This window comes from Thermobia domestica, chromosome 13 (genome assembly GCF_964235325.1).
Source record: "Thermobia domestica chromosome 13, izTheDome1.hap1.1, whole genome shotgun sequence".
NCBI classification, from domain to species: Eukaryota; Metazoa; Arthropoda; class Insecta; order Zygentoma; family Lepismatidae; genus Thermobia; species Thermobia domestica.
In genome coordinates, this window is record NC_137466.1 from 131,879,577 (window position 1) to 131,902,177 (window position 22,601).

At 34.8% G+C, this 22,601-nt stretch overlaps 1 protein-coding gene across 1 annotated transcript; it reads left to right on the forward strand.

Moving 5' to 3' along the window:
* The first annotated feature begins 5,773 nt into the window (after window positions 1–5,773).
* On the forward strand, window positions 5,774–22,332 carry LOC145668512 (actin-1). Its single transcript, XM_081736481.1, has 5 exons — window positions 5,774–5,907; window positions 8,589–8,732; window positions 17,339–17,578; window positions 18,379–18,517; window positions 21,610–22,332. Exons 2-5 carry the CDS (start codon window positions 8,607–8,609, stop codon window positions 22,233–22,235), a joined length of 1,131 nt encoding a protein of 376 aa, XP_081592607.1. The 5' UTR covers window positions 5,774–5,907; window positions 8,589–8,606; the 3' UTR covers window positions 22,236–22,332.
* Window positions 22,333–22,601: the final 269 nt, after the last annotated feature.

Genomic DNA, 22,601 nt, shown 5'->3' on the forward strand with positions numbered 1-22,601 from the left:
GTAACAGTTTTGTTTTTGCCTCCTATGTTCTGCTAGGCATGCAACACGAAAAGTGCATAAGTAGTATACAAGATCTTTCATCTGTAAAATAAATATTAACATGCTTTACATGAAGCACATTTCCTTGGTAGACAGTCCTCCCATATATACTCACTGAGACCTAACTTGCATTCCTTCATAGTATTTGCAAGAAACCCTTATATCCTTTGGTGAATCTCATGTTCAATTGTCCCAAAGTCCTGAATGATAAATTTTTGAACACTGCAAGCATGACTTCCTGTATAAATTTCATGAACGATTCCCTATCATTACTAGTTTTGCTGCTATAGAGTTTCAAAGTTAACGTTAAGTTTTGCAAGAATTCTGGCTCTCGTAAAGCAGATTCTACATACAGATCTCTCTCTCTCTCTCTCTTTTTTTTTTTTTTATTTGTTTTCGTGCACAAATTCAACCATCAAATTTTGTGATAGGAATATCAAATAAATGGTATATACGGTACAAATAACTATTATTGCCTAATATTCGCATAAGACTGTTCACAAACTGCTATCGTTTCGTGATGTTTTAAAATGGTTAAACATAAGCATTTTAAATTGATTACCATATTTATTCTACATGATTTCCAGTAGAAGTATGAGGTATCTAAAGCATAGGGGAATAAAGTTAAATTACTAAAGTTGTGCAAGAAAACGCCATATACAGTAAAACCTGTCAACTTGGCCACCTCTCTAAGTTGGCCACTTGCTTATCTTGGCCTGATTCGTCCTGAACCTGCATTTTCCCATAAGACATTCGTTACTTATTATTCTGTAAGTTGGCCACCTGCCTATCTTGGAAGTTGGCCGCATTGAAGCAATGTTTATCCTATGTTCATAATGATAAATTTACCTGCATATCTTGGCCACGCGAATATGTTTTGTTATTTTTCTTAACTATTTCGTATTCCTGTATGAGAGCCATGTTAGAAAGACAAAAGCCATGGTGATTGGAACGAAGGGGTCTGTGTCAAATATAAAAGTAGGAGGGGAGAAAATAGAACAAGTGAATAGTTTTCGATACCTGGGTAGTGTTCTTAGTAATGACATGAAATGCGAACGTGAAATAAAAGCAAGGATAGGAATGGCGAAAGAAGCCTTTAAAAGAAAGAAAAGTCTGTTTTGTGGGACCTTGAACAAAGAGTTGAGAAAAAGACTCATAAAATGCTTCGTGTGGAGTGTTGTGCTGTATGGGGCGGAAACGTGGACATTGCGTAAGGGTGACGAAAATCGACTGGAAGCCTTCGAAATGTGGGTGTGGAGAAGAATGGAAAGAGTTAGTTGGGTCGAGCGGAAAACGAATGAGAGAGTGTTAAAAATGGCGGGTGAGAAAAGAACACTTTTAGATATTATTAGGAAGAGGAAGAGAAACTGGTTGGGACATTGTCTAAGAAGAGATTGTATCATGAGGGACGTCCTAGAGGGTATGGTGGCGGGAAAGAGAGGGAGGGGGCGAAAGAGACTACAATTAATGGATGATATTAAAACAGAAAGATCATACGCGAAGACGAAAAGGTTAGCGGAGGATCGTGGAGCATGGAAGCTTCTCAGCTGCGGCAAGTGACCTGCCAATAAAGGCAGAATACCTATGATGATGATGATGTATGAGAGCCAAATGTTCTGTATTTGTTACTGGAGACAGAGAAGCATAGATTCCCACGATTTGTTTTTGGAGGTCAATGGCCAGAACACTACCCTGACAAAGAGGTGGTGAAGGAAGATGCGAAGAAGAAAAAGCATGTACTGTACAGGAATTCAGGAAATGGTTGTACGTATTTATTTACCCTGTCTGTTTTGGTAAAACCATTAGCTATATCGGTTCCTTTCATCAGTGAGGAGCTCTAGTAATTCCGGAAAATTCTCAAGGTTAAAGCTAACCATCTCAATTGTCATTTATTGGCACCTGATTGCTTGTCGAAATGTAGCGGAGGTATTGAGATATTAATTCCCTTAACCCTTATCCGGGCAACCGGGGCCTCCTAGGCCCAGTAGCTTCATTTTTCTAAAATTTCTCAATAACCATACATATTTCGAAGACATAAAATACTGAATTCTTCTTTCTTTCGTCGAAGTTAAAATCATGAACATATCGAGTTGGTAAAGCTTTTTTTTTTTTAATTTGAAAATCTTTTCCTGACGTAACCGGGCAACCGGGGCCCCGTATAACTTTAGTGAAATTCCTGTCAAATATTAGATCAAATTGTCACATAATTATATATTGAACACGTGACTATTGTAACCTTTAGTCGGAACAGTATGCGGCAACAGACATTGAATTTTGAGTGTTCTGCACTTAAAATATATACTGGCCTGACAGGCCCCGGTTGCCCGTTTACGTTACAAAAATGTCTGGACCGGATTTGCTATTCTGCTTGGTCGGCTTACAAAAGCGTGACACGAAGTTTCGCTACTTGACAAAAATATATACCGGTACATGCTAGACTAGTCTGAACAGTAAGTGACAATAGGCATTGATTTTGTGTATTCTGCACTTAAAATATATACTGGGCCTCACAGGCCCCGGTTGCCCGTTTACGTTACAAAAATGTCTTGCCCGGATAAGAGTTAAAATTTTCTCAAAACATCTTTCGCTCCAACGAAAACACTTGTAGCTCATTAACAAGAGGTAGTTACTACAAAATTAGAATGTGCATACATGCAAAAGAGAATAAAAGACATGAATACGTCTAGAATGAACCACCATGAAGAAATTTGTTCACTGATTTGTTACTTTTCGAAAGGTATCTACAGAAAATACTTGTCACTGCCGAAAAAATCATATAAACTGCATATATAATATTGAATTTATAATTTTGCTTTTCATGTTTTCAATCTGAATACCTTAGTGTGCTACAATACCAATTTCGATAAACTGAGTACATATGTTTCGATTTTGTGGTTGTTTGTGTGATTGTGTTTTCCATTCGAATAATTCAGTGTACCAGACTAGTTTTCAGGAAGAAAAAAAGTACATATATTAAATAGTGTAGTATTTTTCTAGTACTGTGTATTGTTATGATTACTCTGTATATATTATTTAAAAGTAGCTGTCGTGGGCTTGCTTATTAAAATTTTACAATCAAGTAATACTAGAAATCCTATTCTAAAAATACACCAATCGCACTTGTTTTCTGTAAGTTGGCCACCTTAATTTGGCTACTTCTCAACAGAACCGATGGTGGCCAACATAGACTGGTTTCACTGTATTTGAAAGGAATGCTAAAATATATGTAAATGTATTTTTCGCATTATAATGGTTATTTACAATATCTGGACATGAATCTTGTAAGCTCTGAAAGAAACTTCGGATGTTGAAGATGAAGTGTGTCTAAAATGACCAAAATTGGGTCTTGATTCCCTTGTTCGCTGAGCGCACCATATGTGGAAAACGGTTGTTTTCGTCTTCCACAAGCTTTACTAAATATATATTTCATAACTTACTTTGTGCTATCAGATTGAAACGGGAGATTCATGCAGGAGTCAGCATCACTCACAAAAACGTCACAACATGTTAGGTAACTGCGCAATGTTACAGGACAGTATTGAAGGTGGCAATGTACTAAAGCTTAGTGTGTTGATCCTGAAAACCGTCTTCCATTACTTACGATCTGTACGATTTGGTTTATTGCTCTTTATATGATATTTTGTTGATAGTCGATAAAGATTCTATTTCCTGCGAACACTGAATACTTCTAGGTTGTACTTTTGTAATTACAATAGTATTCTCATGATTTTTCATCCCTTTTGGAGGTATTTAATTATGTTATTTGCCATGTTTACTTGCATAACACTAATCAGCGATTATTCTACAAAGATAAACTGTATTATCTTGTTTATTGCTGAATATTTGGATAAGAAATTGGAAAGTGTATAATTCCTCATGTCATTATTTATAACTCAAGGTAGTCAGGAGCATAAAACCATCTATCGAAGAACTTCAAAGATAAAGAATATTAACCTAACTGACTCACACTGCCAGAGTTACAGCATTGAGGGAATTTTAACTACTCCTTATAAAGAAGTTACGTTCAAACATGCGAAATTAAGAAGTGAGAGTATGATTTTAAGCTAATAAGAAACTTTTACTTGAATATTATTATTACAGTGAAACATGTTCTAACATACACCTAGCAATGGCGGATACATCCATAATTAGGACAAACTTTTTTGTCCCGACATACATGTATTATTATGGAGCAGAACCATCCCTTTTACGGACACTCTCAGATATGGTGGACATAATTAAAAAGAATGTAATTTTCTGTACGTTCCAGCCCTACCATAGTTATTCCCAAAATAAATTTTACCAAACGAAAACAACTTTTGCCGCTGACTGTACAAGCTGTATTAACGCAACGTTTTGATACCGCCCTTTGTGAATTTCATCATAAATCCCAACTCTCACCATAAAATTTCCAACCAATTACTTTCGCTTTATCTGACATAAACAGCAAAACTAAAGGGAAACTTAAGTCCCTGACGTTGCAACCCGCAATCCTCTATAGCTCTCTAGATGGTCCACGTTCAACTAGACGTTCTGCGGTCAGTGCAATTGGCTCCCAAAGACTGATATTTCTATCTTTCTAAGCTAAGACTTACAAGCACTTACTGCAAATAGTTCCAGAATTGCTGCACAACACTTCATTGTTTTTAACAAACCTCGAAATGGAATATACACGGGAGTGAGAAACAGCAATACTTAGTTATCGAAGGAACTCTCTTGTGGTTCTGTGATTACCGTACGCGTCCTTACCGTGGAAGTTCCAGGTTTGATTTCCGTTGGAAGTTCATATGATACCAATTACAAGTAAAATTATAGGTCAATGTCTCGTATAACCTCGATGCTGAAATGTAAGCTGAACTCAATTCGAACCAACTGACATTCTTATCAGAAAATCAACAAAAGTTCTCCAAGTTGACTGATAGTGAATTAAAGATACGCTACGCTATACACTTTCCAGATCTTCCAACTATAGTTGAGCGTCTATTACCCGAACACCGGTTATCCGGATAGCCAATTAGCTGAATAAATTATCTGGATCGGAAAATGAAAGTAAAAATTTAACCAGACAGCCATAATACAACCATCTTCAACTGCACACATGGAAGTGGATGAGAGATCTGGCGGCGCGAAAGCAATCCTCAGCTACGAAATAGTTGACTCTTTTGGATATGTTCAAGTAGGTCTACATACTATCTTTCTTTGGAACTCGACTAACATTTAATTTGAGTGAAGTCGTATATGAGTTTTGATGTAATATAGTGTAAGAGATTTCGTCTATTCATTAAAGTATATGTTGTAACTAGACACACAGTGTCATGTTTCTTGATTTAATACACATAAACTTGTCATTGGAGTCAAAATCAAACGGAAAAGTTATAATCCAAATATGTCATTTCAATCTTCATTTAATGTCTCGTGTATTAAAATTCTATTACGAAATATTAGTGAACAAATTGTTTCTTTACAATGAATTTCATACTTCCTATTTCTCTCCGCATAATCTTTTTACATTCTCACCTGAGATAATGATGTATATTATCATCAGCAATTGTGTATGTATTTAGAACTTCACATGATAACGAACTAAAGCATAAGCTGTGGGTGGGGGGAAGTTGATGACTGACAAATATCTGTATCGTTGGAGAAAAAAGTCCACAACTGATAACATATAAGAGTTAGCGCGTTTCGAGCAAAATACCTTACCATATATGGTCACATTTTGTGCCTCCACTTAGCTAACAGTCAATAATAACTTGACGTAGTAGATAACAGATAATCAATATAAAACTCATGCAGTTTAATTAACGTTCACTCTAGTCACACATCCTTTGCAACAGCATCTCCTTTCTCCGTTTTGTTGACATTTTGGTAAGATTAGTTTAAGATATTTCGCTTTGTCAGCATAAGAAAAAAAAAACTGTTAATTCACAATAGACATATACGTATGTGATCTGTAAGTTTCTCTCTTTTTTAGCTGATTGACTTATATGGAGAATTACTTTTCTATTTGCTTTGAAATAAACTGCGATTTTAATGGTTATATTTTGTTTACTTCTTACTCAAATCGATTTATATGTCTCTTACAAAGTGCAAATTAAATTGTAGATTGACTATAAAGTCCGTGCTAAGTGCCAAAATGAACATGTTGAGTAAACAGCCCAGATTTTACTTCAGAACTGATGGGACATGTACCCATGCGCATTCTTCTGGGGATTATTTGAACTACTTCCACAGTGAATAATACCGGTAGATAGCCCGTTTTCCACTGAGCAGTGTTAGACACATAGGCCGCATTTTGACATTAAACCAAACTTTTCCATTTTTGGTACTTATGACGGATTTTATATCCAGTCTACAATTTTGTGATATAGCTCTATAATTTTAGTATTTAATAATTGAATTTAATTTAATTAAGATGATATTTATATATGATGCAAATTCATTATGAAAAAGCAAGAGGCATATAGCTAGGCTTGAAAAAGAAATCAATAAAATCACATAATTAAAATTCCAATTCATATCAAAGAAACCAGAAAAATAATACCCCATATGAATCAATGGACTAGGATGTTCAGTTATTAATTCCAAATAGCAAGCACGCCTATATAAAGAATACTAGCAGACTATGTATGAAAATATATTGTTACTGATAATTTTCTCTGTTTACTTCAAAACAAATTGTCAACAGCTAATCTAATATAAATAAAACATAGTATTTGGTTACATTTTATCTCTGCGCTGTATATTAGTGTACTTCGTGTTTGTCAGCTTATGCGCCACGTCAATATTTGAGATTATCTCACAAACAAAAATTATAAGTCTAATATTATGAACATAAATCTGTTAATATTAACAACATATTTGTTCTGTTTCAAAACGAAGTATTAGTTATTACGGTAAATTCTACTAAAGTTTATTACATAATATAATTATTACCCATAAATAGAAAAGGGTATCTTATGGGTAAAATTTTGTCACTCTTAAAAACACGATTTGGTTCTATTAGTCTTTAGTAATGCAATAACATTAGTTTAAACTTTTATTAATTTCTTGAAAAGATGCAAATAATTTACTTATTCTTATTGTGATGCAGACTTTAGTATGACCCAAATAATACTCACAGAGCTCCTTCCAGGCTAAGCGGTTAGCGTACGCGCCTTTGGCGCGGGAGATCCGGGTTCGATTCCCGGCGAGTGCTCATGTGGTTCGGATTCCACGTTAATCAGTAAGTCCCGTCTTATATAGTCGCGATGCTGAAAGGGACGTTAAAACTCAAAATCAACTCAACTCCTTTCTCAAAGAGCCTAACTCTTTCCTTTTGTGACACAGGGCCTCTCAAGCACTTTGATCAGGAAAACTGTTCCACTTGCCACGGGACGGTCCTATATATAGCCTTTCTCAAGAAAATAAAGTCCACAAATGTCTATTGTGGTATATTTTTCGAGAATTGTAAATTTTCCTGCAATAATACTAAAGGATTTCTTGTATGTAATGCACAATTAATAGAATTGCCAATTTGTCAAAGTACAAACGGGGACAATGACTATGTAACAATTGTTAAACTTAGATACCTAACATGTACTATAGCCACGCATAAAATATAAAAATGACGTGTTATGTTGTTTGCTCAAATTTATGTTGTTTTTTCATCTTATGCTCCCTTTAATGTCTCCTTTTAGTTTTCATTTATAAAACAATACTATAAATTCCATATCGAAAGCTGCAAACTATTTTCCAAATGTATGCAAACTTTTATGTGTATACTGTATAAGACCAGTTTTCTTTCCGGAGTGTACACTACTATATTTTATTATTATTGACAAATTTAGAAATTTTGCATCGATATTCCATGAGAATTATCGTGAAAATCGGGACAAAAATCAGTGAGGGTAGGAAGAGTAAATTCTAGAACAAAATCAGAAGGCTTGTTAACTTCAGCAATGAGAATAATAAAAGGAACTAAGACTATTGCCAAAAATGAGTGTGTTATTCTAAAGGTGTTTAAGCGTTATTGAATAAAGAAGCACTAGTTTAATTTTGAGAAAACGACATATCGAAGTGAGAACTGCAAAACTATGATAGTAAATGATACGTTATTCCCTATATATAACTCGAAAGCCCCACTAACCAATTAACACAATCAAGACAGAGAAGTTGACAAATTTAGTTTAATCACACTTTATATTTAACTTATTAAATTTACACAATAATTGTATGTTTTTTCTTAATTTTTGCTACCCCTTCTTCTGTGGTTTTACGAGGTAAATATTTGAGTCTGAATATGACGGCTAAGAAGAGGTTTCTTTTTTTAAGCCATATCCAGGTTTCTCTCAAATTTCATGAACTTCAATATTATTCAGCCTTTCAAGTCGTATTCTCCGACTTTTTATCTTGTACACGACCATAGAAAGCGCTGGATCAATAAGAAGAAAATAATAGATAAATAGGCGTAAAGATAACACCATGCTAATTTCTTTCCTAAAAGTGCTATATCTAATTAATGGTCTTACTATGAAACTACTAACATGTTTCTCTAAATTTCGTTACAGTAAATCAAATTTTTCACTATGTGTGACGAGGATATCGCAGCGTTGGTTGTAGACAATGGATCTGGTATGTGCAAAGCCGGATTCGCAGGAGATGACGCCCCAAGAGCAGTTTTCCCTTCTATCGTCGGAAGACCACGTCATGTGGTAAGTAGTCTAATGGAATATTTACAGCAGCTTCTAACGTAATCATGTGAAGACTATAAATATAGTATAAACATTAAGAGAGAGGATATTTTTTGCAATAAGAGAGACAAATCTTAGAGCCCTATTAAAACTTCGGAGGTTCCCCGTGGAGCGGTCTAAAGTTGCCATGACTAATAGTCGGATTGTTTCAAGGATGTTATAAAATAGGGGATCTGCCCTTATGTGTGTTCTTACTATTAACTCAATGAAACCAAAAGACAACCAAGCATCGGCACAATAACCGATTCTGATTGGCTACTCTCGTTTCCGCCATGAATGTTGGCTCAAAAATTGTAATTTAATTGTAAATTGTAATTGAACAAAGTGAGCAGAGTGGGGGTTGTGAAACTGCGACATATGGCTTCACGATTTTGTTATATAGGTGGTTCCTCTATTTTATAATATCTTGGATTGTTGAGAGAAAATCTGCCCCGAAAAGGGTAATACGGGGAGTTTTGGAAGAGCGCGAGGATACATTAACTCGTCACTACTTCTTATTAAGAAGTCGTCGGCAGATTAATACATTGACGTATTTCGACTATCTTGATTTTATACTGAAAAATTCAGAGGAGTATAATGATTGTGTCTGCACTTTTAAGCTTAAGAAGATCGGCATTCTTTCTAAAAGGTTTTGCATACATTTTTTTGTATTTTACACTCTTCACCATTACTTTATGATGATCCCAAAGATACTGGAGATCAGGTTAAATGACATAGGTTACAATTCCACAGATCCCGGCTTCCAATCGAATGATTACGGATTTACATATTCAACCCCAAACCATGTTGTGGTGGAGTCCCATTCTGTCGAAAGTAATTGATTGTAATCGAAATACTTATGAAATATATGTTAATAGAACCACTGTGAAACCATTTCAAGATAATTGTAAAAATATATTAATTACGTTCAAATCGAAAAGAAGATTCGATGAAAATCTTGAAATATAGGGTTATTCAAAAAGCGCACCGGTTTTGGATCGGCTGGCAAATTTTTGTTTCTCGGTTGCCGACATTGTTTTGTATTGTTGCTCTACCCACAAACATTTCTACTGTCACCTTAGTCTGAATTTCTCGCATTTCTTCAGTCTGTGTCTAGCCATGGAGCAGTTTACTATAGCGCAACGTGTGCTAATTGTGAACACTTTTTTTTATCAGAACGGAGAAAGTTATGCTGCAACTGTCAGTTGATTTCGCACGGTTCTAGGGCAAAATGAGGCACCGAATGAATCAACAGTTCGCAGACTTATGGAACCGTTCGCTGAAACGGTTTCAACAGTGAACATTAAAAGTCCTGAGCGTCATCGTAGAGGTCGTTCTGAGCAAAACATTACGACGGTGATTGCGGTGGTTCGTGACGTGTGTCTGTTAGTCCAGTGAATTCAGTTCCTCCCCGTTCCAAGAATTAGACATAGGATGTTCTTCAGTATAGAGAATTCTCCAATTATTTACCACACCTGAAATTGGAATGTGTGATGAACATGTTTATGAATTTTGTTAGTGTGTTTCGAAAAACTAAAATTCATAATTTGATGTAACAAAGAAGGCGCGCTTTTCGAATAACCCTTTACTAATGAAGAACTGGAATTAGAAGCACAATTGAATAATGAACCTATTAACCTTGGCATTTGTGTTACTCGTAAGAATAGTCCCATACAAAAACAGCGGATATAATGTGTATATGGTACATTAAAAATACTTTTAAAAGTTTGTACTTTCTTTTCAAAATGTCTTTCTAGACGTGCATGTTTTGCGCAGCTCGAAGAATCTTCTGCATTTTATTTTGAAATGTATGCTATTCGAAGAGTAGAAAGTTCAAATAGTACTTAAAATAACTAATATCTTACCTTGGTAAAATATACAAATTATATGCAGACAAATCCTAACACACAAACATATTAATATTTTATGGATTTGTTTAGAAGACGAATTCCTATAGGAAAATATTTTAATGATTATAGCCATAACATTAGAACTGGAATATTTTTTGACAATTTTCAAATCCGTTAATCCTCTTTTACCATACCTTTTTATGACGTATCTAACATTTGGGTTACCTTCGTTTCTTCCAAATAAATTAGTCACAATAATAGGTCAAATCTCGCAAGCAACTATTTTTTGTTTTAAAATTTGGATTTTTTTAAGATTATGTGATTGTGCAGATGTAAAATTTAAAATATATATAAATCTGTGACTATAAATATAGCTGATAATGGGTTAAAGGTAGACACAGAGGTTTGCAGAGGTCATAGAAGGTCTCAAAAACTTAAGATATTAATTCTGAATTCTGATAACCACCTTGACATTTATCAATGAAGTATGAACAAAATCCTTCCAGACACTTCTCACAAAATGATTCGAGAAACCTTGGGCGAGTATTCAATTACTGTTTGTAAATTTCTCTGTTCGTAATATCATGTGGTAGAATTTCTAATTAAATGGATATTTATTTTCTTAGAGAATCGTACGAAGAAACTAACTAGTAAACTTTCTTTGATTTTACCAAGAGAAATCTTTATTTACTTTTGAAAGTTGAACAAAATCCTTTGAGCAGTTTTTGAAAACATGTTATTTCTCGATTTTTACCTTCCAGCAAACTCCCAAATTTTTGCTCATAAAGAGATAAAACTAAAAAAAAAAAGAACTCTGGGGAGTCCCATAAAAATCTTGTCTTAAAATTTGGTCTCGGTAAATTGAATAGTATAACTTTAGGCCTCTGTATATACGTGTATACTGAAAAAGAGACACATGGACATCCAAAAATATTTTATTCTGCATGAAGATGTCACATATTCAGACTTACTGTAACTCAAGGGAAAAATTCGAGAATATGTCGTTATGCCAATCGGTTGACAAAACAGATTTATTAGAGTAAAAGGAAAACTAAGTGTATCAAAAGTAACTAGTTTTCTATATTAAAGACTGGAACTTAGGTAACGCTTGCTTTTAGTAAGCGATGGCCTATGTTTAGCAGGAGGATCCAGCTCTTTTTTTTTTTTTTTTTAAAAAAAGTTACATTTTTGGTAATTTCTGTTCACATTAGGTGGTTAGTTTTCGTTAGATTAGGTTAATTTAGGTAAGTTTAGGTTATGTTATGTTACTGTGTAATTTTTCCAAAAATGATAAAATTTCGCTTATTTCTACTAATATTATAGCTTAGTTTAGTTTAGCTTAGGTTAGCTTAGGTGAGGTTAGGTTAAATTTGACTACGTTATGTTACGTCTAACGAGGGAACCTATCCAAGTGCGACTCTGACTTCGAGTCGAGACTATGGTCGTTGGATACCTTGTAGCAAAAGAACATAACACGAAAAGTGATACATCCTCGATCGCAACCGTTGCAGAGATATAAGCGTGAAAAGTTAGAAATTAAGCACCATACTATACATTACAAAGTCAGCTTCCGGGTCAGATTTTTCGGAAACGGTCAGGTAAGGAAACTCAGCGAATACATATCAAATTAGTGTTGGGAGCCCACCACCTTTTGAATGAAAAAAATGTTGCCCCCGGGGCACTCGCAGGGTCCCAGGCGGGGTCCAATTCAAAATTGGCAAATGGAACCGGGGGTCAAGTAGCATATTGTATGAAAGCTATTGTTAAATAAAAGAAAATAGAACAAATCTCAACGGATATAGAACAGTGGCCATATATTGTCTGATGTAGGTTGTATTAACATTTTGACCAGTTGCCCGTTTGCACAGGGTCATCATAGAGAGTTGAGATTTGTTCTATCTTCTTTTATTTAACAATAGCTTTCATACAATATGCTACTTGACCCCCGGTTCCATTTGCCAATTTTGAATTGGACCCCGCCTGGGACCCTGCGAGTGCCCCGGGGGCAACATTCTTTTCATTTAAAAGGTGGTGGGCTCCCAACACTAATTTGATATGTATTCGCTGAGTTTCCTTACCTGACCGTTTCCGAAAAATCTGACCCGGAAGCTGACTTTGTAATGTATAGTATGGAGCTCAATTTCTAACTTTTCACGCTTATATCTCTGCAACGGTTGCGATCGAGGATGTATCACTTTTCGTGTTATGTTCTTTTGGGACAAGGTATCCAACGACCATAGTCTCGACTCGAAGTCAGAGTTGCACTTGGATAGGTTCCCTCGTAAGTACTTGCATCATCTATTTCTCCTGTAAATTTTGTATTTTACGTGCTTCTGGAATAATTCTGCTAAATATACTACTAAGCGATATACGTTTTCGGTATTGAACTTCTTAGGATTATTTTTAAACGATATGAGAAGAAAGTATATCAATCGTGAAAGAAACAAATTCGATATTTCAATAGTCCCTTATAGTTTCATAGTCCCTACATATAGAAAAAATGAGTTTTTTTTATATCTGTCCATCTGGTCGTCTGCTCGTTTATCCGTCTCGATGTATGTTTACTAACCTTGAAACCATACCATTCAACCTATTTGGGTCATTTTCAACTTTAGGATTATCCTGAAGATGTATTCGAATATTCTTCCTACGCTCAGAAATAATATTAGCTTACTAGAGGGTGAAAATAGAGAATTGTGAACTCGTCGAAAACGGCTGTAACGATTTTGTTTTTAAATCGTAAATTAATAACTCTATAATATGATATGAGCCATTTTTCTGAGAAATATCTAGAAAAATGTACTACACTCATTTTCACAGCATGTGTTACGTTATGAATTAACCGGGTTCATACAGGAGATTGGGTGTACGGATGGAGAAACTTCCACAGTAAAGTACAAAATTATACCATTCGTAACATACGTACAGAAAATGACCAGTAGGTAGTCCAGCTGCGGGTGAAATCACATGTGATATAAATCCGATTATGCATATATGATATATGAAGATATATGAAGAACAACCTGAGCATCTATAAGACTTTTAATAGAGTTCCTTTCAAAACCTTTACCCAGTCTTTTTAAAATTATTATTACAGTCGAACATGTTCCTTATGTATTATTATTATCTTCAGACATTCATCATAAGACATTAATCGCGGGATGCTTTTATTATTTTAAAATCAATCAAATTCCATCATATTATTAATATGGAATTACGCCGAGGATGCTTCCAAAGCTAGAATTAAATGTTTGATATAGTCATAATCAAATCATTAATAATTATTACTCACTATCTTCTTAAACTGCATATCGTAGACAAAGAATATTAACATGATTGCTACAGCTCGACATAATCTTAATTACCTAATCCATATGCACATTTGTATCCATCATGGAAACAATTTTAAATCGTTCTCTAGATAATGTTGAATTTCATCTGATAAACAATTTCAAATACTAATATAGATACAGTTGGATTTTAGCATTAGACATTTTTATCCGAATATGATCTTGAAGCTTTGCTGGCGTCTACTATTAATCCAATGTTCTCGGGATTGCTGCCAGAGTAGGTGTTGCTGTGCTGAGCTTTCGTTACCATACAGCGGCAACATCTTCAGAGCTATGTGTTGAAGTGTGCTGGTCGTACAGATTATATAGTGGTCTTTAAGAATCGCTGTGTTCCTATTGGTTGTTTATGTTGGCCAATGACGTGCTCTGGTGGAAACTGCTCTCTGATTGGCTGATGGTTCTTTTCGTACTGAGAAGCTGGAACCAGATGTCAGGTAGATGATAACCTTCGTATCTGTTGATGGATGGCTTGTATGTACGGATGAATAAAGATTCATGTATTTTCCTGTCCCAGAACTGTTTACATTTCTTTAGTACTTCAATTTGGTCCCACATGGCCGTATGATTGTATTGTATGCAGTGTTCGGCTATTGCAGATTTTTCGGGTTGTTTAAGTCTGGTGTGTCGCTGGTGTTCTTTCATTCTGTCTTCAATATTCCTTCCTGTTTCACCTATGTAAGTGGCGTTACATTCACAGGTGATCCTATAGATGCCTGGTGTCTTTAATCCCAATGAGTCTTTTCCACTTGGTAGTAAACTCCTGATCTACGGTGGAGGGCAGTGTACAGTCTTGATGTTGAATTTCTTCAATAGTCTTGCTAGTTGGTTGGAGGTTTTTCCCATATATGGAATAAGTGCAATGTTTTCCTTGTCTGCCGTGTTGTCCTCTTTTGTGGTGCAATCTCTGCTACTGTATTTTCTCATGGCTGTGTTGATCTGTTTCGACGAATATCCGTTGAATTTGAATACTGTTTCCAGGTGAGACAGTTCTGTGCTTATATTATCTGGATCTGCTATTTGGTATGCTCTGTGTATTAGAGTATTTAACACCCCCATCTTCTGTGCAGGATGATGAAAACTGGTCGCATCGAGGTAGAGATCAGTGTGTGTGGGTTTCCTGTAGATTGAATGGCCTAGACTTCCATCTGGCTTCTTGTATACGAGTACGTCCAGGAACGGGAGTCTTCCTTCTGTAATAGCGAACTTCTATATGAAGTATTTTGAACACAAAGCGCTAGAAACAGCAACTTACAAACCTACAGTATTCTACAGATATGTAGACGACACATTCGTCATATGGCCCCATGGCAGACAGAAACTCGACGAATTCCTGCAGCATCTGAATTCTATACACCGCAACATCCAGTTCACAATGGAAACAGAAACAGAAGGAAGACTCCCGTTCCTGGACGTACTCGTATACAAGAAGCCAGATGGAAGTCTAGGCCATTCAATCTACAGGAAACCCACACACACTGATCTCTACCTCGATGCGACCAGTTTTCATCATCCTGCACAGAAGATGGGGGTGTTAAATACTCTAATACACAGAGCATACCAAATAGCAGATCCAGATAATATAAGCACAGAACTGTCTCACCTGGAAACAGTATTCAAATTCAACGGATATTCGTCGAAACAGATCAACACAGCCATGAGAAAATACAGTAGCAGAGATTGCACCACAAAAGAGGACAACACGGCAGACAAGGAAAACATTGCACTTATTCCATATATGGGAAAAACCTCCAACCAACTAGCAAGACTATTGAAGAAATTCAACATCAAGACTGTACACTGCCCTCCACCGAAGATCAGGAGTTTACTACCAAGTGGAAAAGACTCATTGGGATTAAAGACACCAGGCATCTATAGGATCACCTGTGAATGTAACGCCACTTACATAGGTGAAACAGGAAGGAATATTGAAGACAGAATGAAAGAACACCAGCGACACACCAGACTTAAACAACCCGAAAAATCTGCAATAGCCGAACACTGCATACAATACAATCATACGGCCATGTGGGACCAAATTGAAGTACTAAAGAAATGTAAACAGTTCTGGGACAGGAAAATACATGAATCTTTATTCATCCGTACATACAAGCCATCCATCAACAGATACGAAGGTTATCATCTACCTGACATCTGGTTCCAGCTTCTCAGTACGAAAAGAACCATCAGCCAATCAGAGAGCAGTTTCCACCAGAGCACGCCATTGGCCAACATAAACAACCAATAGGAACACAGCGATTCTTAAAGACCACTATATAATCTGTACGACCAGCACACTTCAACACATAGCTCTGAAGATGTTGCCGCTGTATGGTAACGAAAGCTCAGCACAGCAACACCTACTCTGGCAGCAATCCCGAGAACATTTTGGATTAATTTTTATCCGAAGTTTTACCTATTTACAGATTCATATTTCTAATCTATACTATCGATCAAAAACAAAAACTTATTATTCTCCACATTTTACGAACTGTAAACCAAACATTCAATCAAATTGTTTGTTTACTAAATTCGATTCGAAAGAAAAAGTTGTTGATTTCATTTAGATTTTAAATTTTAGATCATCCGACGCAGACTGGTATCCCTCTCAACATCTTCCAAAATGTTATATAGTGCGACGGTTCACCTAGATCATAGCGGTACATTATAGTTTACTGCTGGAAGATAAGTCCTCTAGAAAATTTTCTTAAAAACTTCTCAGATGGTTTTGTTTATGTTTTATAAATAAATGTTTTATTAGCAATCTACAATGTGGCATGTCATTTCTCCTTTTAAAATTTCCCCCAGGTCGTTAATTCTGGGAGTTAAGTTATGTTTAGACAATTTTCTCACAACGACTTGGGGGATTTTGTTCATAATCCATTACTTCATTAATAACTGCAGCATTAATTAATTTAAGACATGATTTAAGAAATAGAAGCGAGAAAATTTAGAGCGGTGACTCATATATTTCATTCTCTTATTCAAAATACTATCCCAGCATTTCCCTGATGGAATCATGAAAATCTCCGGAATAACCTAATGGCTGCAGGATTTGTAGTCAGAACCTATCGATTGCGAGGTAAAAACACTGTTCATCTACTCAGTTTAATGATCTGATTGCCTGGAGTTTAACAATTCATAAACATGAATCTATAATTTAACATTGGTGTGGTATTATATACAAATACATGCACAGATATTACATGTAAATGTGTGCATGAAGGGCGACTAGTAAACATTCCTTTTATGGGTTAGTATTGTTATTTGGACATTTCAAGGATCGTGAATACCTAAATCTAAAATGTATGCATGTACAATATTCTACAAAAAATATTTTGAAAGAAAATATAAGTAAACTAAATAACTTAATGGGATTCTTTTCTTTCAGGGAGTTATGGTTGGCATGGGGCAAAAGGATAGCTACGTTGGAGATGAAGCTCAGTCTAAGCGAGGTATTTTGACGTTAAAATATCCAATCGAACACGGAATAGTAACGAACTGGGATGACATGGAAAAAATTTGGCATCACACTTTCTATAATGAATTACGAGTGGCACCTGAAGAACATCCAGTGTTGCTTACAGAAGCTCCGCTGAATCCAAAAGCTAACCGCGAGAAAATGACACAAGTAAGTATATAAATCTACATTCCTATCATAAAAGGAAGTCTCGCGTAGACACTATTGTCATTTATTTATCATTGTATTTTGTCTGCAGTAAGATGCACATGTAGGGAATTTTAATTTCTTTCGTCTACAGAACTTGCTTTTCTACGTATTATAGCCTACAGTCACATTGTTTCTCTCCCTCCTTTTTTTAATGCTCTCACTCCTAACCGTTGCAATTCCTTGCTTTGAGATAATCGCTATATATAAACGAAGAAGTGCTGAGTGTTTGAGTGGCTGCTAGCTGACAAATATGATCAAACTGCTTAAACAAGGGGAGGGGGAAATGGGGATGGAGATTATTATAGTAAAATGTTCATATTCCCGAATCTCTGAAGAGTAGAGATATGAAATTATGTCTCTTGTACCATAAATATATATAAGGATTTAAAGATTCTATATATATGTTTCCCCTAGAAGGGAAGAAAACAGGATGGTGTTACAATTCTTATAACAGAATGATCATATTTCAAAATCCTTAAAAGACATGAAATACACATATCATTCATATTCACACATTAATTATTTGAAACCGAAGTAAAAATTAAAACAAAAATCTGGTCAAATTCTTATGCGAATAGCTTATACATACTATGGGATAAATATTCAACAGTATAATAATTTTAGAACGTGACTATTTTTAAAAAATGACAGTAAAAATATCGAAATACAAAATCTGAAATATGTACTCTATCTTGGAAACTTAATAGTACTTTTCTTCGTATAAATACGAAAAGTAAGTGACATGTTAACTGTTCTTTTAGATTATGTTTGAAACCTTCAATACGCCTGCGATGTATGTGGCCATTCAAGCTGTACTTTCGCTGTATGCTTCTGGACGTACTACGGGTATTGTTATGGATTCTGGAGATGGAGTTACACACACGGTCCCTATATACGAAGGTAATATATAGTGTATTGCATTTACGGTAATTATACTAAATTCAATTTTATTTTAATTTTAACTGGAAGTGATAATTAGGATTGACTTTTTCAAATCGAAAGATATGGATGGATTAGTTGTTTGAGGGTGAGAAATTTTTAGATTCCTATTTATGTAACTTTTTAGCTGAAGAGATATTGTCTGTGAATTTTCTTGAGATTTTTCTTTTACAACCCTCTATCTACATTCCACCAACTCCTTCAACATGATTCCCTTGCTTTAGTCATTGTCGTTTATTATTATTATTATTATTATTATTATTATTATTATTATTATTATTATTATTATTATTATTATTATTATTATTATTATTATTATTATACAGACCATCAAAAACGGAAATAAATTGCAAGAAATATTTCTGGAGAATTTTACAACTGTTAGGCATATTCAGAACAGATCACAACATCATCTTAATTTTGGTTACGAGTAAAGAAACCCCATAGTTGACCACCAATTAAATACAAAGAAGAAATGTCGCTTATATTACTTTTTCCAAACATATAAGGAAACTAAAATTAAAAGATTGATACAGAAATCAACATGAACCCAAAATTGAAGCAATAGATTTTTTTTTTTAAAAAAAAATGCCACTCTTTCAGAAGTCAAACTTTTCTCAGTTACAATCACGGTTTTCTTGACTACAATTACGAATCTATCGCCTTTCGATCCGAAAATAATTTTACTAAATGAATAAATACGTTACATTTGAAAAGATGTATATTTTAACTTTGTTGTGCGACGATATGAATGAGCCGAAGAAACTGGTTCTTTTCTCAAATCAAAGTTATTGTTAGACTTGCATTTTTACCTTTTCATATGTTTAATTTTAACAGATGATAAGTTTGAAGATTATGTAGACAAATATAGACAACACATGAAAGTTGTATGGCTTAAGACCCTTCATATCAACTTGAAAATTTATTATACATAAAATTATTGTTTACTTGAACATATTAAATACTCATATAATACTTATTAAATCGTTATGTTTCTATATTTATATGTCAATATAATTCATAACGAAGTAATAATTTCAAATTAAAGTTGTATTAAGGAATGGTTCCATCAAGTCAACTCTTTTTAATGTCCGGTTCTTGTATCACTTACCCACTTTCGTATGTAATATTCTTTCTGCTTCAACCTTCCGTCATAGGTCATTCACTATTGAGGAAAGAAGAAAGAGAAGACGACTGAAGAAGGCATTAATGTAGAACCGAAACGTTAATAAGAGTTGATGGTATTAACTTTGACAGCAGTCTCTTCTCTTTCTTTGAATCAATTTCCACAATATTTATACTTATCACCCTAATGGTGTCAATCTTTATAAGCCGTACCAAAGTTATTAAGCTTTAGTATTATACTCATTTGTGTAGATTTTAATATCAAAATGTAGTTTCTATTTATACCATCACTTAACATTTTTTTAATACAATATTTACAAGTAAAATACTGGAAACATCTGTAGTACCAAATGAAAAAAGATGAAAGCAAGGCTGCGACAGAAGTAGATAAGACAGTTCAATTACTGATTTAGAAATTGTGGATGTACAATATATTTGGTAGATAAATATAGATTTTTTAAAAAAGTAGTATTAAGTGTTTCATAATAATTTTACTATTACTGTATTTGTCAATACTTGCAAGTAATAGATCTAAACATAGTTTTGGAATTTCGGATCTGAACCTCTAACTTGAACATGACAATTTCAACTAAATCGATAAGTACGGATACTACATAAAACTTTTATTCTCTTTTCTTTAAAAGAGTACTCCGAATACTTAGGAAATTACTTGATTCAAAACTTTTATTTGAATTTAGTATACTGCTTCAGCAACCTCATCTACCTTTACTAACTACAGGTAAGAGTCTGCAAGGTTCTGAACCTTGGCCCCAAACAAGATTTCGAAAATCGGGATACATTTTTTCACTTTCATAATAAAACTATACTTGTTTAGCATAAAATGTTTGAGGTAGCATAAAACTTTTGGTCTTATACTTCACCTGCACGCTTTCTTTGCTTACAAAATAGTCTAGTTTTATAATTTTGTCCGAGAATATGGGCGACAGTATTTAACGATTATTTACCGTATTTTCGGGTGAAGAATAATATCGGTTTAATAATACGCTCATAGAAGTAGTGTCTTGTAGTATGGAATTACTTTGGACCCCTCTCAACAAAAAAATTTGGGTGTGCGCCTGGGTCTTGGCCAATTAATATCCATCACACATTTAGAATTTACTTCATACATATTTACGCAATAAAATCAGTTCCTAAATTCATGGATTCATTTTAAATTTCCACTCACTGACTCACCTATTATTTTCAATTTCAGATAAATGTAATGTTTAAAAGAAAAATAAATGTAATTTAAAAATAAACAATGAATAACAAAGTTTACAACAATCTAACATCAATCTATTATATTTAGTTCTTTACTTCTTAACTCTTAGAGATAGGCGTGACATAGAAACATACAGTCGATCCATTGAGAACGGCGTGGCCTATAAACACAAAATCTGAATGGAAAGTATGGCCGTGGTTGCGTTTAGTTTCTCCAATGAGCCATTAAATACTCATCACAGACTTCAATGAAACCAATTATATGCTTACGTCTCTGTAGCAAGGTTGGTTTAAATAAGTCGTCGCTCAAGGAATAATTTCAGAGAAGTAGTGTAGTCAGTAAAGCGTTTACCTGGCAACAGGGTGACCCAGCTCAATTTCAAGTCGGGGCGGTATTTTTTTCTTGATCTAATGTGGCTCTGAGTTTTCCCTCGGCCACTTTAACATGAGTATCTAAGGAGGTGAAGGAGCTAGAACATCTTACTGAATACATAAACTCCGTGAATGCCAAAGTCAAGAAAGCGTAATGCGTTTACCTACAATCACAGCCCCTGCACTCTTGTGACCTATTCCAAAAGAACAAAAAAGAGAGCATCACACACGTTAGCATTTTACTTCATTACATATTCTAAATTAAGAAATGGTTATAAATGATAATATATAGTTTCTTTCATACTAAGGGCATTTCTTATTTATTTTATTTCTAGGTTACGCACTACCTCATGCTATCCTCCGATTGGACTTAGCGGGACGTGATCTCACCGACTATCTCATGAAGATTCTGACAGAACGCGGTTACAGTTTCACTACTACAGCAGAGCGAGAAATCGTCCGTGACATAAAGGAGAAGCTCTGCTACGTTGCTCTGGACTTTGACCAAGAAATGGCCACAGCCGCGAACTCCAGTTCTTTGGAGAAATCTTACGAACTTCCTGATGGACAGGTGATTACCGTCGGCAATGAAAGGTTCCGTTGTCCAGAAGCTCTTTTCCAACCATCATTCTTAGGTATGGAAGCTACTGGAATTCATGAAACTACTTATAATTCAATTATGAAATGCGACCTGGACATTCGAAAGGACCTATATGCAAATATTGTGCTCTCAGGAGGAACCTCAATGTATCCTGGTATTGCGGATCGTGTCCAGAAGGAAGTTACTTCGCTAGCACCACCAACAATGAAAATAAAAATAATCGCTCCACCAGAAAGGAAATATTCAGTTTGGATTGGTGGTTCCATCCTGGCTTCATTATCAACCTTCCAACAGATGTGGATATCAAAACAAGAATATGATGAATCTGGACCTGCCATTGTACATAGAAAGTGTTTTTAAAATGTCTAATGTGATTTTCACTGTACAAAAATTGTATTTATATCTTACCATTCTGTATAGATGCTGTTATAAATAAATTAAATATTATGAACAGTTTTTATTAGTTTATGCGTTCTGTGATATCCAAATTGAACTCATGAGTGTTCTTGAAAAACTAAAATAAATCAATGTATATGATACTAAGTTTGATGGACTGCAGACATATTGTAGAAATATGACGTCGGTTTATAAAACAGCCTGAAAATGTACATAATTTTAACTGCTTCCCAATATTTATTTTCCACACAACCTTCCACAATGAATTCGTAAGGAATTCCATTTTACTTTCAGAGTAGTAATACAATATTTATCTGGTAGCAACTTGTT